The sequence below is a fragment of the Scatophagus argus genome, chromosome 14 (assembly GCF_020382885.2).
Source record: "Scatophagus argus isolate fScaArg1 chromosome 14, fScaArg1.pri, whole genome shotgun sequence".
Taxonomy (NCBI): Eukaryota; Metazoa; Chordata; class Actinopteri; family Scatophagidae; genus Scatophagus; species Scatophagus argus.
This window is the reverse complement of record NC_058506.1, coordinates 14,245,771-14,263,454: the sequence shown is the minus strand read 5'-3', so window position 1 is coordinate 14,263,454 and position 17,684 is coordinate 14,245,771. Positions and strand designations below refer to the sequence as shown.

General features: G+C 41.6%; 2 protein-coding genes across 9 annotated transcripts in view; one reads left to right on the top strand and one right to left on the bottom strand.

Annotated features, from left to right (window-relative positions):
- Window positions 1-986: 986 nt before the first annotated feature.
- Window positions 987-17,684, bottom strand: part of LOC124070604 (calcitonin gene-related peptide-receptor component protein) — a 24,950-nt gene continuing 8,252 nt past the window's right edge. For 2 of the 8 annotated variants that reach the window (XM_046410634.1, XM_046410635.1), the window contains exons 5-9: window positions 3,380-3,416; window positions 3,192-3,290; window positions 2,981-3,075; window positions 2,783-2,840; window positions 987-1,661 (exon numbers count right to left, since the gene is read on the bottom strand). In XM_046410634.1, coding sequence (XP_046266590.1) covers window positions 1,515-1,661; window positions 2,783-2,840; window positions 2,981-3,075; window positions 3,192-3,290; window positions 3,380-3,397 — 417 coding nt within the window. In that variant the 5' untranslated portion in view covers window positions 3,398-3,416 and the 3' untranslated portion in view covers window positions 987-1,514. Of the gene's footprint in view, window positions 1,662-2,782; window positions 2,841-2,980; window positions 3,076-3,191; window positions 3,291-3,379; window positions 3,417-4,024; window positions 4,512-5,022; window positions 5,283-5,947; window positions 6,014-13,224; window positions 13,340-13,427; window positions 13,515-14,456; window positions 14,523-14,769; window positions 14,991-17,684 lie in introns of those variants that run through there. The other 6 variants (XM_046410628.1, XM_046410631.1, XM_046410629.1 and 3 more) reach the window with 6 other exon arrangements.
- asl (argininosuccinate lyase) overlaps window positions 16,493-17,684 on the top strand; it is a 23,382-nt gene continuing 22,190 nt past the window's right edge. The window contains exon 1 of the mRNA XM_046410605.1: window positions 16,493-16,763. The gene's annotated coding sequence lies outside the window, so the exon portion shown is untranslated. The remainder of the gene's footprint in view (window positions 16,764-17,684) is intronic.

Below are 17,684 nucleotides of genomic sequence, written 5' to 3'. Positions count from 1 at the left end.
CTAATGGGACCAATACAACAATTTTTAAATTAAATAAATTAGCACATGCCAATGGGTGCTTCAAAGTCCCTGAGGTTCATGGGATGCTCACTTTGACAGGTTGGTTATCCATGTTTGGAAAAAGTGGACAATATTTAAATATCTAGAACTGCAATTGAATTTTATTTTCATTTTTTTGTAAGATATTATCTAATTTTTAGAAATATTACTGTAGGATCCTATTAAGTGTGCTGTGAGCTGCTTCTTTTGGGCTCCTGCATGTGATGGTAATCAGTGTTCAGGAGCCTTGGCGAGGTACTAAGTACTCACAGGAAACTGAAGTGATACACCAACAGGAAGCTCAAGACAAAAAAGATAGATGAGTCTAACCGGCATATCCTTCCTCTGCTACTTAACATCATCCCACCAGTTGAAGAGTTTGTGGGTTTATTTATCTTGGTGCCGTTTATATCCTGCATTATCTCTGAGTTGTTATAAAACCTGTGAAAAGTGTGCTGAATTAAATGGCCACATTATTATTAGTTTAGGGAGACTGACTATTTACAACCACTTTTGATTGTTACCTTAGCTTAGACTGACAGTCTCCTAAAATGACTAGTGCATTCTGCTTATGGCATCCCACACATGAAGTTCTGTCGCTGTGTTGCATTCACAGATCTACAAGTTGATAAGTGGAAGGAGTTTTCTGTTGCTGAAGATGACACCAACATCTGACCGTATAATGAGTTTCAGTCCTAATTTAGCACCAGGTCTTCATGGTCTGTCGTGTTTTACCACATGTAAACCAGAAGAAGAAAAGCCTGCAGCTTTTTTGCAAGCATACGTTGTGGTGTTAATTTCCCTACTTGCTGACCGTCTCCAAGGTGACAAAAACCTGCCGACACATGTCAGCTGTTTTGTTTCACTTTGGAACTTGATGAAAACACCCATGTTTTGTTTTGTTTTTGTTTTTAAAAGGAGAGCATTAATATGAGACGACAATCAGCTCTTGGTTCATACTCTCGACTCCCTTTATTACACAGCCACTCTGTTAATACTGTATGTTAGTGCCTTGTACCAATGTAGCAATTTAATTGCATGATACGTTATACGACAGCTTGGAAATCATACAGCAGTGAAAACCCTTATTTGAACCATAATAGAAAGTGATGACTAACATTAAGTCAGAAACCAAAAATAAACCAGGTTAATAGCAGACTGTCTCTGCATAAACATTGTTTGATGCGATATACAAATTAGAGCAGTCAGATGCAAAACAAGACATCTGTGACTCACTGTACAAAAACATGCACTTACAGAAGCTTGTGCATGTTTGACCTGAATCCAGCTCCGTAAATGCAAATCAGAAACAACCTGCTGATCTGATCTGAGGTCCTTTTAAGCCACAGCCACGCAGCCGTTGTGCGTCCCATCCCATGTTGTTGAATTCAAACTGTGATGCTAAATGGTTCAGGTAAACGCCTCCAGCCCAGTTCTCCACCTACAGAATGAGTCATCTCTATCCTGTCACTGAGTCATGACTGTTCACCAGCTTCATCCATCTCTGCCTCTGCTGGAGCTGCATTTTCCTGCTCCGGGTCACCAGGTAGGACCTCTGCAACTGTCTGGATGAGCTCCTCAATCTGCTCCTCTGATAACCGCTCTTCACTTTCTTCCACCATCTGAACACAAACAGAAAATGAGGTTTTTCATCAGAAAAAAACTGGTTGGACTTCGACAATCACCAAACAATGTCTGTTCTTACAAACAGTTTGAACAATAAATAATCTTGAACTTCAACTGATTTTATTTTCCCCTTTATTGTGTTTTAAATCTTGGTCAATGCTGGATACATAAAAGTTCCTCCTCTTAACTGTGTTAAATCAGGTTATCTGCAATTGTCAATATAATTTCACCTCAAGCTCCATCACCAACTCATGTCAGCAGATAGAGATGTTCAAATTTCCAAAATGGACAAGAGGTTCCAGGGAACATGCTATGCACACTTTCAAGTTGATATTTTTATTTTGGGAGTGTACTAGAAAATATTTACATACTTTAATGTTTAAAAATGTTTTTTTCTTTCATTGCTTTGTTTAACGTGCATGTCCAACAACATAAGTTAAAGATAATTAACTCAATGACCGTCTGTTGCGCACTGCATGTTTCTGGCTTCCCTGTCATCCATTTAATTCCTGATTATGGACACCTCGAGGCAGTGCCTGTACTGGACATAAAAGGTACCAATACCTTTATTCAGCAGTTGAGTGACATGAGCCACGAAGCTAACAATATACTAGCAAGACTCAAATTTGCTGAGACATACAGTAAACATAATTTGACAGTACATTTAACAACAAGACCATCTAGCTATTCACCAATAAACTGTAGTCCATGTGTTTCTAATGTTGAGGCAACCAGGGCATTTCATTTACGCAACTGGTACTCCAACGAGTATTTCCAGCAGCAGAACGTGTATGTGGAACTGACTCAAAGCAAACTGCAGTGCCACATTCACCATAATGAAATAACCTGACACCTGGTGCAACAGTGCAGCTCACTGATGTGTCTGAAACTGACTTCCACATGTAATGTTTGTTAACGGTTTACGGTCGGTTTTGAACTTACTGTGGGTCATAGTGACAATAAGAAAAAAGCAGGCCATCACCAGACTTAATTCTTAGTATACGACCTACTGAGGCATTGCTACCAAAACAAATTGTGTAATAATCATAGAAATGTACAACAGCAGCAAATAAGAGATGAAAGGTAACACATAATAGCAGTAATTGTTTATACTCACTAGCTGAATTTCCACTGCTGTTTGTGGCCGGTGGTTCAACAACTGCAGTTTTTCTGCCCTGATGGAAGGAAAAATATCCATCAGTATGCTGTACACAGGAGCAAACAGTGAAGACACTTCTGTTAAAAAAAAACAAAAAAACAAAACCCTGACAGTTTCTTGTAATCAAACATCTGTGCTTTGTAAAACCTCACTGACTTTGTGAGTTTGTGAGGCATCATGGTGGTGAGGAAGTCTTTGACAATCTCTGGGCTCTGCCTGCTGCAGGGCATCTTCGACAGGTACTTCAGCGTCTGTGTGGACATGCAGAGAAAACTGTGAGCACGTTGTTGTTAAAGCGTGCATTTGACACTACAGATTCCTAAAGAAGGAATACGTCAGTGAAGAAAGGGAGAGGATGTCTGCCAACCTCATACATGATGGTGTTGAGGTTCTGCTGCCCGGCGCTGTGTTTGTTCTTCCCGCTGTCTTTCCTCTGTTCCTTCAAGTCCGTCAGGAGTTTGAACACCTGGGAAACACAAACAATTATTTCATTTCTTAACCGGACAGCACAACAAGATTTAATGTAAAACAGTGAGATATAACTCATTTTCTTACCTCATAATTGCTAAGCATAGCAGCATTGGCGTTTTTCCTGAAAAGAAGAAAACAAGTCAAGTTTAATCTCAGCTTAATGGTTAATTTACCGGCTTTTGGAGCTTTTAATCCGGAAGTTCTGTTCTTTTCTGTTTTTTTTTTTATTTCAGCTTGTCAGGCTGAGTTTACAGCAGAGCGTTTGTGTAAATAACACTAACCCAGCAACACAAAGCCTCAGTTTGTATTAACGGCTGTCCGATGTAATAAAAACATGACAGCATCCAGTGTTTTCTGGCTTATTCGGAGTCTAAAAACGCACACAGACGTTGGGGAGGTGCTGACCACCGTACGGCTGTGGAGGAAATCAGCAGCACACTCGTAGGCAGAAAAAATAGAGCAAAAGCTGCTTTAATAAACTGCCATCGATAGCTTATTCATCTTTACAATTAAATAGTACTGTCTCTCTTAAAATCCAGAAAGATGTGAAAATGCGTCTAAAACCAGTTGCACTCCGTTTCCCACAGCAATACATCACATACTGCGACAGAGACGTAGATATTCTACCTTTAATCACAATATTTGACAAAAGCTCACATTAACAATATTCAATGAACAATTAGCCAACACGCTGTACAAAAATCAGGAGGAAATGTCAAAAATTCTTACACTTCCATTTCTCCAGGCACTTAGCGTTGGTCCGTTTCAAAATCGTCCGTGTTAAAAATATAGACCAGATCTTCAGTTCCGGACGCAAAAAGCTGGCTTTAGTGTTCCGAATTTTATTTCAGCTAATAAACAAAAATGTCCATAATATCCTTGTTCTCAATTTGCCTATAATATACTATGTGTAATATGATCTGAATGTAACTGCATAGCAAGCTCATGTTAGTGGCAATGCAGCAATATTCAGCCATCAGCAAGTAAAAGAAACATACAGTCATAGCCCAAAATTGAGAAACCTAAAGCGCAATAAATGACATTATCTTTGCAAATATAAATTCGGTTAGTTAATTCGGGTACTGCTATTTCCCGAATTAACTAACCGTACTGCTGTGAGAATACTGGACCCTATCAAATCCAACTTCTCCTGGCCTTCCTAAATTAATTTGAATTATTTTTAATTAAAATTTAAATTAATTTATAAAATATATAATAAAATTAATTCATAAAATATAATTATATTATACATTTATTAATTAACACAGCCTGGTTGCGGTCATTCAATGGAACAATCACACACAGTTGGCACAGAGATAGACAACATTTGTTATAATAAGTCAAATACGTAGAGCTTTTTGTAAATAGAGGCTATGCACTGCATTGCCAAACATTTGGCAACACAGCTGCATTTAGCAGAGGCGAATGACAGACAATTATGTGCTTAAATTAAAAGGAAGATGTTAACTAAGCGGACAGTGGACCACGGTAGAGATAGAAAGATTGATACTTTTTGCATCTATGTGGTATCACCAGAACTTCCGGCCAAGAGCCAATTTCATTTATAAGAAGTCAGATAAAATTGCCAAATCCATATAAATCCATAGCCTCAAAAATCAAGATGTTGTGGTAAAGGCGTACACATTCATTTAAAACAGTTTGAATTATTTACTAATGACTAATAATGTCTTGAATGTAGAGCTCATCACACAGATGAACACTGGTACCTTCAAAACAGGTTTGTCCATTGGTCCTTTGAGTTGTCTTACCTACAGGAAAGGGCAAAAAAATAGGATTAATTTCTAATGACTTACAATACCCAAGGAATTGTCATTTTGTGTATTCATATAAATCTGACAGTTATGACTCAATACTAAAAACACAACAATAAATAGAAGTAAACTAAGGTGGCCATTACTCTTTTTATGTATACTAATGGCATGATGACCTGTCTGCACATGTGTGATAAGCAGCAGTGCCAAAGGAAAACATTTTATGGCCGCCCTTTGACACCAAACATGAAGCCACGTAGGCTAAATTCATTCAATCACCAATCAATCATGAGTTTGATACAGCTGAGTTTTGGCAAATGAAATGCTTATCCTACAGTCCCATTCTTAATTACAGGAAAGCAGATTAAGGTCATCCAACCATCTATTTTCTATACCGCTTATCCGTCAGGGTCGCGGGGGAGCTGGAGCCTATCCCAGCTGACTACGGGCGAGAGGCAGGGTTCACCCTGGACTGGTCGCCAGTCAATCGCAGGGCCAACACACAAAGACAAACAACCACACTCACACCTAGGGGCAATTTAGAGTAGCCAATTAACCTAATGTGCATGTTTTTGGTATTGTGGGAGGAAGCCGGAGTACCCGGAGAAAACCCACGCAGGCACAGGGAGAACATGCAAACTCCACATAGAAGGGCCCAGACCGGGATTCGAAACCTGGAACCCTCTTGCTATGAGGCGACAGTGCTAACCACTGCACCACCGTGCCGCCCCAGATTAAGGTCATTTTGGTTTAAATTTACCCAAAACTTTCGGACAAATCATTACATTGAAGAGTTAGTCGTTTTCCCTCACATGTTTCCCGCAATTTTGAATCCCTGCCTCTGCTGAGCACATGTTGTGGCGGGATGGTGGTTACTCACCTCACCGGTGAATAAAACAGAAAATCAGCGTCCACAGCCAGCTGTAACAATGCAGCTCAAGATGCACTAAAACAAAATGAAAGCAAACATATCGGACTTGCAGCTAATCAAATAGCTACATCACCTGGATTAGGTTAACAAGCTAACAAAGTTACCTACACAGCAACTTGCTCCATGTACTTTTCCACCCACTCAACATCATCACAGAACATTAGTTATTGAGTTATTGAGTCTTTACACTTATGGCAAATATCAAAGGACGGTGGAGTAGTGAAATCTCCCTGTGTGCATTGCGATGACATTGCAGTGTTTATCCAAAACAGGAGAGCCAGATGAGCCAAAATAAAAACAAGTATCGTACATCACAACCTGTCTATCCTGTCTAACGGATTCTGGCACACCTTCAAAGAAAGTTTGGATAACCATGTGAGCGTGCATTTCATTTTCACAACGATGCCTCTCCACAGACTGCTTGCCGTCATTCAACGGAACAATCCAGCATGGATCTATCATTTTCACACCACCTTTAGGATGCCCAATGATGCAAATCCCACCACTTTGGGGAAGGAATCCAAAGTGTGCTAAGAGACCATCAGGCAATCTCTGATCACCACTGTTGTGCGACTTAGTAGGAGCAATTTGGTTATTGGCAAAGAGTCAATGATTATGGGAAATAATCATTAAAGTAAAACCAGTGTATGCTTTATACACATAAATATCGGGGCACCACCCTGTTACCAGGGACCAATAGCCAAATTAATTAATGGGAAAACAGTCTCTTAAAATTGTGAAGGATGAATCCGAGCACTGGCTGTCATGAATTCAGCTGGTATTACAAGTACATACACAACAACCACAGACAACGACAGGTTAGACTATAACAGGATTTATTAAACAGCAACAACCATCCATAGATAAGCATCACTTTGTAATAAACACTATTATAATCCAAGTTTTATAAACACACATTAACTATCAACTAAGATAACACAGGTACAGCAACAAGAGTATATCTATACATAGGTGTGCCTATATACAGGAGTGTGTGTGTGTGTGTATGTACTTGTAATACCAGCTGAATTCATGACAGCCAGTGCTCGGATTCATCCTTCACAATTTTAAGAGACTGTTTTCCCATTAATTAATTTGGCTATTGGTCCCTGGTAACAGGGTGGTGCCCCGATATTTATGTGTATAAAGCATACACTGGTTTTACTTTAATGATTATTTCCCATAATCATTGACTCTTTGCCAATAACCAAATTGCTCCTACTAAGTCGCACAACATCATTGGTGCCCCGTGTGAGGCTGTCTTATTCTAGCTGTGTTACAGTATAAACACAATAACAAAAAGGCAAAACCAAACTTTTCCATGGGTCCACCAACATAATTGGGGTCCCAGGTGAGTTTGTCTAATTCCAGCTGTGTTACAGTATCACCACAGTAACCTGCTGCTGACGGTTTAGAGAATTTCTTTTCTTTTGTGTTGTTTTATTATTCTCCTTATTCTCCTCTTTTCTCAGAATTAGAGTGAAGAAGCCGTCCCCTGCATTTTTAATTGTTAACTATTAATTACGGGTACTAAGAGTATTGGTTGTGTTGTGTTGTGATTGCACTAAGAGGTGCCATAGATTGGACAGTGGATTACCTAGGTTAAGTGGCAGAACACAGGCCGTGTTCTCTTGCTTTCCTGGTTCTGTGAGTCCTGTTTTGACGTGCACTAACTCCTTTAGCATAAGGTATAGTGCTACTGTGTAACCTCAGTTACAACTACTTAGCAGCCAGAGTTAGCCCAGCACATTGTTGATTTTTGTAGGTTTGTAAGCCACAGGTTGAAGCCCACCTGTGCAACTTAAACTTGCTCAGTGTAGCAGTTTTTGATTTTTGTTTTGTCTGTTCAGTGGAAAGACAAAATGAGCAGTAGGGATTCCCACACCCCAGGAGCTAGAAGCTCCCAAGAGGCAGATGACCTGAACCTGCAGGCCACAGTCACTGGCCTCGTGAAATTGGCAGTTAATGGCATGAGTGACCTGAACAGCTACAACGCTAGCACCTGTGATAAGAAAATACAGGAAGTGGTCACTTGTCACTTGTCCCTCATTTCTCAGATGCTCAGTCAGGTAACAATGCTTTATCACCGTAAAGCCCAGTTACAAGCTGCAGAGTATATGGAGCAGATTACAGTGTTGCAGACCGGCTATCATGCTGAGCAACACAAAAACTTGATCCTACAGCAAGAGGTTAAGGACCTTAGGGATCAGCTGAGTGAAGTTAAGGAGGAAAATGAGACCATCCAGCAGGATTGTCCTTATTTAAATTTGCAGCTCCAAACGACGGAGGATCAGGTGAAAGCAGCCTTGATCCCTGATCCGTCTGATATTGTTTCTGACCCAGATGCAGCCCCTGTCCCAGAAGAGATGGTTAAAACGCGAACGGCGGACACCATGGAGGACAAGCTGCGGGCTGAACGACAGGCATCCCGAGCACGGATAGCCACCATATGTCAGGAGCTTGAGGGTGCTCGACAGACAGTTCGAGTCACACCCACTGATCTGAGGACAGTTAGTAGAGAGGTAGCAGCCCCTACTGAGATGCCCGACATGATCATTCTTGACCAGTACACTCCTCCACTGGTCCACCATAGGCATGGGAATGCCTCAGGCACAAGAAGTGCAACTTCATCAGCTCTCCAGCGCTCCATACCTGACTTTGCCGAAGGAAGAACCTCCCTGGAGGAAGGTGGACATCAGCCATACTCCTTGAGAGACGACAGGGACTTTGGCCCCACACCGGCCGACATGCCATATCCAGGGCGCCGCTCACGCCCTCACTTTGACCAAACCTCTTCTCCGAAACGAAGGAGGAGTCATGGTTTTTTCCCCCAGATGCAAGCGGGACCAGGTCCCCCGGTATACCAATCACTCCGCCCACAGGGTGGACACCCCAGTCAGAGGACCAACAGTCCTAACTGGTCACGAAACCTGAGCCCACCGGCAAAAGACACTCGCCAGCCAGACAGAAAGGTCAGGTTTAAATCCAACTCCAAACAGGGTAGGAGGTATGGTGGCAAAGCCCCACTTCCATTTAAAGAGGAAGACTTCCAAGAAGAAAGCTTAAAGGAGCTTATAAGGAAGTGTGTGGCTGAGACGTTCAGATCGACCACTCAGGCCGCCTAGTAACTCAAACATACTCCTAACACCAGAAACCCTGTCCCTTCGATTGTTTTTCTTCTTCTTCTTTATTTTCCTTTTTGATTTTCTTATAGCGTCACCAGCTGTATAGGATAGATTAACCCGACCAGCCACGGGGAGGGGGGGGGTTGATGCTCACACATGCCCTGACTCACCTGTGGTGGTCACCATGGTTACAAAGCCACTCTCCAGACACTTCAGCAGGTTGCATATTGGACATCCATGAACGACACCAGAGGTTAAATTCAAGGGTGCCTTACCTGCTGTCATTTTTAACCAACTATCCTCTGAATCAAGCACAAATTCAGGGAAAGGGGGGTCACCTTTTATGTTCTAATCTTCAAGTCAGTTAGATTGAACCAGTCCCTAAATTTACTGAAGGTAATAAATCCCTCCTTATAACTATCATAGACCTCTAGAAATTAGAGCTAGGCTCTGTCTTAATCGTAACTATCATAGACTGGCAGAATGAGCAACTGAAGTCTGTTTTGAACGTTGGTTTTGGCGAAACAATACACACGTATGTCATCTACACTGGTGTATCATGAGGAAGACTCCTCATTGTATTTTGAACCTTAACACATGTACCTGAAAGAGGAATATCCACTGGGTCTGCCCCAGCAGCCATTTGTTAGAGATGTGAATGATCTCTGTGGTTTGAGAGTTGACTCACCCTAGCAAGAATGCCAGGATACCATGTCCGCAAGAACAGAGGAAAGTGAGATCCTTGCAGAGTGAATTGGCCACCTATGGCTTGTGAACACAGTCATCACAAAGCCCCATTAGCCTACGACCGGCATGATACAGCCACTAAGCTGCTGGCTGCAGTAGAATACATAGCCAATTCACTGATACTCCTCCTCTTCTTTCTCCTCTCTTTCGTTCCTTGGGTACCTACTTTGAGCTATGCTCTTTTGAAATTGTGTTAAATGTGTTGTTGAAATGCCAATTAATCATAGTGGAGTTAGTTAGCTCATTATTCATATCTGCCCAGACTGTGCCTCAACTCTGTCCAGACATTAAAGCCTCAATGAACTCTGAACTTTGAACTGTTGATCACTGTGTCTGCTCATCAGCCAGAAGGATGACCACCTTCAGCGCACATGGACCATTCGACCTTAGAGAATGTTGCTCTAAAGACCGTGGCCCCTACCCCATTCTTCAGATCAAAGGGGGGATGTTGGGATCTCTGGCCATGCGCTCTGGAGAACAATAGAGCGGCCTACATGTAACTCATAAAGCCTGAGTTAGAGTGACTAACTGTTAGAGACCCCACTCATGACGTGCACCTAAGTCATAAATTCCTGAGTTTAAACTCAGAACCGGCACGGACATTGGCTGTGTGCCAGCCATCTCCACGGGGGTCCGAGGTGACGTCACTCAGGTAATAAAAGGTCACTGCGACCATCAGCATGCGCTTTTTCCCCGTGCGTGCTGTGACAGTGAGAGCTTCTCCAGGCTCTCCAAGTGTCCAAACCGCCAAAAGGGAGCAACAATCAAACGTTTTGATTAACATCATTTTAGATCCCGGGTCACAGTTCTGCAACTCGCAGGCCGAGAAACAGACTGCTGTAATTTCTCCGTAACTTTTCCTTTTTTCCTTTTACCGACGTGGATCGCTGAACAATCAGCTGATCGCACGTTAACGAGCCACGCGCCGACTTTGTTCAGGACGAAAACAAAGTTTGTTAACTTTTTCACCGGTGATTTTCTCCGCTGCCGCCGAGAGATCAACGCTCCGCATCATCAGAATAACGGACCGCCAGCATCCCGCCGAGGACGACGCTGCGAACGTTTAAGCGGATCATCATTTCAAACTCCGAATGATCGGAGCAACGCAACGTAAGAGGCTTATGTCTGGGCAGAGATAGTGTAACGTAGGATTGTTTACACATGCTTTCTGTAACTTTTAAGTGCTGCATTCATTGATTTTAGTTTCCGGTCGGTCATTTCCGCCGTTTCAGCGAGACCGCGCGTCACCAGTTAAAGGACCAATAGCTGAGCAGATAAGCTCCGGTTTACTGACTCCGCTATTGTGTGGTGACACGCGAGTCTCTAAAGAATTAGAGTGGATTATTTTATTGGGTTGTGTTTTCTTGTATCTTCATTTCTATCTTCCCTCACACTCTTCTTTCTGAACGGTGAGGCGAAAGTCCGAGCACGCGATCACGAACCATAACCAAGGGGTACGTGGCGCTCAAAGGCTTCCGCCCATTGTTCCCTTCTGTGACCACATAAGCAGCATCACGTTGGCTATCACCATCTTGGCTCTGAATAATACGGCCGGCGTATTCTTCGGTAGTCATTTGGAGTTTTGCTGAGTCATCACATGCGTGTGACTAGTTTTGTTTGCTGAGTCATCCTTTATGTGGTTGTTCATCCTGGTGTGCTGACCCCTCCTCATGTAGTCCTCCACCATTTTGGTTGTAGTTTCCCCACTCGCCATTCTGGTTGTAGCTCCTCCCCTCATGTGGCCATCCGCCATCTTAATTGTAGTCAGCCACTAGCTTGTTGTTAGCTGCTATCTTGTTAGCTGCTATCTTGCTAACCGCCATTTTGTTTGTTTTTAGCCTGTAGCTTGTTAGCCACCCTCTGGCTAGCATGCTAACCGCCATCTTGTTTGTTTTTAGCCACTAGCTTGTTAGCCGCTACCTGGCTAGCTTGTTGGCCCCATACTGTTGTCATCATCTCGCTCTCTCACACACACCCATACACACACACACACACTCCTGTATATATGCACACCTGTATATAGATATACTCTTGTTGCTGTACCTGTGTTACCTTTAGTTAATAGTTAATGTGTGTTAATAAAACTTAGATTATAATAGTGTTTATTATAAAGTGATACTTATCTATGGATGGTTGTTGCTGTTTAATAAATCCTGTTATAGTTTAACCTGTTGTTGTCTGTGGTTATTGTGTATGTACTTGTAATACCAGCTGAATTCATGACAGCCAGTGCTCGGAATCATCCTTCACAATTTTAAGAGACTGTTTTCCCATTAATTAATTTGGCTATTGGTCCCTGGTGACAGGGTGGTGCCCCGATATTTATGTGTATTAAGCATACACTGATTCTACTTTGATGATTATTTCCCATAATCATTGACTCTTTGCCAATAACCAAATTGCTCCTACTAAGTCGCACAACACCACCAAGCCTTAACAAAGCCCAATCACACTCGTGTCCTGACTCATCAGAACCGTATTCAAAGCCAGCAACCTCTTTCACTTCTATTCCTGACTCCACCTGGTCCAGACTTTCGAAAGAGAAATGGACTGTGGCCCCCTCATAAACTTGTCGTGTGCTCTTATTATACATGTTCCTAACTACGTGGCCATTTGTGAGGACAAACTTCTCAAAGAGGAGAAAACCACTTTCCAGCAATCTCCCGTTTATTCTCACCTGACAAACAGAATCACTGAGCTCCATCAGTTTCTTCATCGTTCTCACTTCCCTGCACATCTTAGCACTCTTTCCATACTCAACACGGAAAAGACTGTGTACAGGAGAAAGCTTAGGTACTGGCTGAGTTTTCATCCATTTCACCAAATCTTTTAACAAGTGAACTTTTATCTTTTTTGAATTTGCTATTTCATCAAAAAATGTTTCTGGTGCCACATTACAATTTAGATCTGGTTCCTCTTTTGGTGATCTATTGATCAGTATGATCATGAATGTTGTACCGTTAAGATCATCGACAAGATTGGACATTTTGGCGGTCGCTTCAGCGCTTTTGTCAGAAAGCACACAGTTCTTTCTGAACACGATATTCAGAAAGCAACCGTCTCTTTTTAGAGCTTGCTTCACTTTATCCCCTTTCATGCTTAAATGGTTATTTCGTCAATCTTTGATTTTAGTTCTGGGTTTTTCATGATTTTCTTTATATCTTTACCTCCTCTTGTCAGCACATGAAACATCACAGGCTCGTCAGATGGTCCCTTCTTTCTGGGATCAACATAGTAGCGACTTTTGACCGACTGCTTCTGCTTCTCTACAGCTTTAATGTACTTTATAGTCAGCTGTTCATTCTTAATTAAACTGCACGGAAAGTGTGAACTGATAGCTTTTCCCTCTCTTACCATAACAAGCTCCTTGCTTTTGTTTTTTCCAGTATTTTTTCTAAACTGTGCACTTCTCCTCAGCAAGTCCTCAATAGTTCCTGCTCGATTACAGATAAGCATCATGGGTTTCTCTCTAGGAAGAAAACACAACAAATTGAATTATTTAAATACAATAAAACCAGTTTTAGATCTTACAGCATCCATCAATTCATTATCTATACCTGATTATCCAGAGAGCAGTGGGGGGCTGGAACTGATGATCCCTGCTGACATTGGGTGAGGGGCACAGCACATTCTGGAGAAGTTGTCTGTTTATCACACAGTTGGCACAGAGATAGACAACATTTGTTATATTAAGTCAAATACGTACAGCTTTTTGTAAATAGAGGCTATGCACTGCATTGCCAAACATTTGACAACACAGCTGCATTTAGCAGAGGCAAATGACAGACAATTATGTGCTTAAATTAAAAGGAAGATGTTAACTAAGCGGACAGTGGACCACGGTAGAGATAGAAAGATTGATCGGTTTGGAGATTCATCAGTGCCAATAGGACTTTTTGCATCTATGTGGTATCACCAGAACTTCCGGCCAAGAGCCAATTTCATTTATAAGAAGTCAGATAAAATTGCAAAATCCATATAAATCCATAGCCTCAAAAATCAACATGTTGTGGTAAAGGCGTACACTTTCATTTAAAATTCATTAAACTGAGTTTGACACAGCTGAGTTTTGGCAAATGAAATGACAGACGGGATACTGAACTTCATCAACTGAAATCATTATTTCAACAAGTTCAAGCAAGAGCGACTCTCCACATGCCTGTTGTTCCCCGTGACATTTAGAATAAAGCATTTTTACTAAAGTGGTTTAACAACAGCAACAACTCTCATGTGTGTATGATATTCTACAAACACTTATGTCAGCTTTTACATATTTTGGTATTTCTCACATCAATGTTCTCGCTGTATAGCATGGCAGACTACTTTGTCAGCACTATAACAAAATGATCTAATTATTCAAAAATATTCTATTAGAACCCACCTGAATAGATAATAGCTTATCCTACAGTCCCATTCTTAATGACAGGAAAGCAGATTAAGGTCATTTCGGTTTAAATTTACCCAAAACCTTCGGACAAATCATTACATTGAAGAGTTAGTCGTTTTCCCTCACATGTTTCCCGCCTTTTTGAATCCCTGCCTCTGCTGAGCACTAGACATGTTGTGGCGGGATGGTGGTTACTCACCTCACCGGTGAATAAAACAGAAAATCAGCATCCACAGCCAGTTGTAACAATGCAGCTCAAGATGCACTAAAACAAAACGAAAGCAAACATATCGGACTTGCAGCTAATCAAATAGCTACATCACCTGGATTAGGTTAACAAGCTAACAAAGTTACCTACACAGCAACTTGCTCCATGTACTTTTCCACCCACTCAACATCATCACAGAACATTAGTTATTGAGTTATTGAGTCTTTACACTTATGGCAAATAAAACACACTCTCAAACTTAAAAAGACAATATTTTGGCTGAGTTTAGCGAAAGTCAACCTACCAGGAGTCCAGAGACAGCAGACTGTAACAAAGCGCGGAGCACAACAGATAGATCTGTCTGGGCACGCAGGTGTGGGGTTCAGTACACAATAAAAACAGGAAATCACTGTAATGCTTAATACGTCATAATGAAACAACAAAATAAGACAGTAAATAGCATAATAATTAAACAGGTAAGTTTGTAACAATAAATTAAATTCAGCACACCTTCGATAATAACAGCAAGACCGGCTCTTATCAAAGGACGGTGGAGTAGTGAAATCTCCCTGTGTGCATTGCAATGACATTGCAGTGTTTATCCAAAACAGGAGAGCCAGATAAGCCAAAATAAAAACAAGTATCCTACATCACAACCTGTCTATCCTGTCTAACAGATTCTGGCACACCCTCAAAGAAAGTTTGGATAACTATGTGAGCGTGCATTTCATTTTCACGACGATGCCTCTCCACAGCCTGGTTGCGGTCATTCAATGGAACAATCCAGCATGGATCTATCATTTTCACACCACCTTCAGGATGCCCAATGATGCAAATCCCACCACTTTGGGGAAGGAATCCAAAGTGTGCTAAGAGACCATCAGGCAATCTCTGATCACCACCAAGCCTTAACAAAGCCCAATCACACTCGTGTCCTGACTCATCAGAACCGTATTCAAAGGCAGCAACCTCTTTCACTTCTATTCCTGACTCCACCTGGTCCAGACTTTCGAAAGAGAAATGGACTGTGGCCCCCTCATAAACTTGTCCTGTGCTCTCATTATAAATGTTCCTAACTACGTGGCCATTTGTGAGGACAAACTTCTCAAAGAGGAGAAAGCCACTTCCCAATGGTCTCCCGTTTATTCTCACATGACAAACAGAATCACTGAGCTCCATCAGTTTCTTCATCGTTCGCACTTCCCTGCACGTCTTAGCACTCTTTCCATACTCAACACGGAAAAGATCCTGTACAGGATAACCCTTAGGTACAGGCTGAGTTTTCATCCATTTCACCAAAACTTCAAACTGCGAAGACAAGTGAATTTGTCTCTTTTTTCAATTTGGTATTTCACCAAAAAATTTTCTGGTGCCACATTACAATTTAGATCTGGTTCCTCTTTTGGTGTGGTGTCCCTCACAGACTCAGTTGTGGCAGACTCCTGCAGAGGATCAGGGTTTCCGTCCAGTGTATGAGGTTCTTTTTTCATTGTGTAAGCATCATCAAGACTTAAGATAGTTAAGATCGTCGACGAGATTGGACATTTCAGTGGTCAGCGCTTTTGTCAGAGAGCACACAGTCCATTTTGAACACGATATTCAGAAAGTGTTCGTCTCTTGCTAGAGCTTGCTTCACTTTATCCCCTTTCATGCTTAAACGATTATTTCGTCCATGTTTGATTTTAGTTCTGGGTTTTTCATGATTGTCTATATGTATAGAAATACTTATACAAATGAAATATTTCTGCATGTTTTTCTTTTCCTGGTGTGTGTTATTTTGGCTGCCTCTGTATTTATTTGAAAAAGTTAAACGCGAGTACACAAATTCAATTCAATTCAATTCAGTTTATTTATATACCGCCAATTCACAACAAAAGTTATCTCATGACACTTTCCAATTTGAGCAGGTCTAGACCAGACTCTTTAATTAAATAGTAAATAGAGAGAGCCCAACATTCCCCCCTGAGCAAGCACTTACCGACAGTGGCGAGGAAAAATTGCCTTAATGTACAAAACCTCCCACTTCTTGATTTCTTCCTTGTTCGCATTGTATTTTGTTTGTGCGCCCCCTGGTGCTTCAGAGAATACTGCAACTAACAGCGCGTTGAACATAGAGGTCAGAGTACCGGCCTGGACAGGAACGCCCCAATCAGACTGCGCTGCGTCATTTACTGAGGCTCGCGCGACAAGCAAAGCTTTAACAGAGATTGCGTCGGTCTCAGAACACTGCAAGACGTTCCGGTATTGACTTGTGTACCTGGGGGCAAAATACCCGTCGTCGATGAACATGGCCAGTACCAAAAAAAAACAAAAATAAACCAGGTTAATAGCAGACTGTCTCTGCATAAACATTGTTTGATGCGATATACAAATTAGAGCAGTCAGATGCAAAACAAGACATCTGTGACTCACTGTACAAAAACATGCACTTACAGAAGCTTGTGCATGTTTGACCTGAATCCAGCTCCGTAAATGCAAATCAGAAACAACCTGCTGATCTGATCTGAGGTCCTTTGAAGCCACAGCCACGCAGCCGTTGTGCGTCCCATCCCATGTTGTTGAATTCAAACTGTGATGCTAAATGGTTCAGGTAAACGCCTCCAGCCCAGTTCTCCACCTACAGAATGAGTCATCTCTATCCTGTCACTGAGTCATGACTGTTCACCAGCTTCATCCATCTCTGCCTCTGCTGGAGCTGCGTTTTCCTGCTCCGGGTCACCAGGTAGGACCTCTGCAACTGTCTGGATGAGCTCCTCAATCTGCTCCTCTGATAACCGCTCTTCACTTTCTTCCACCATCTGAACACAAACAGAAAATGAGGTTTTTCATCAGAAAAAAACTGGTTGGACTTCGACAATCACCAAACAATATCTGTTCTTATTGTAAATAGAGAGAGTTTGAACAATAAATAATCTTGAACTTCAACTGATTTTATTTTCCCCTTTATTGTGTTTTAAATCTTGGTCAATGCTGGATACATAAAAGTTCCTCCTCTTAACTGTGTTAAATCAGGTTATCTGCAATTGTCAATATAGTTTCACCTCAAGCTCCATCACCAACTCATGTCAGCAGATAGAGATGTTCAAATTTCCAAAATGGACAAGAGGTTCCAGGGAACATGCTATGCACACTTTCAAGTTGATATTTTTATTTTGGGAGTGTACTAGAAAATATTTACATACTTTAATGTTTAAAAACGTTTTTTTCTTTCATTGCTTT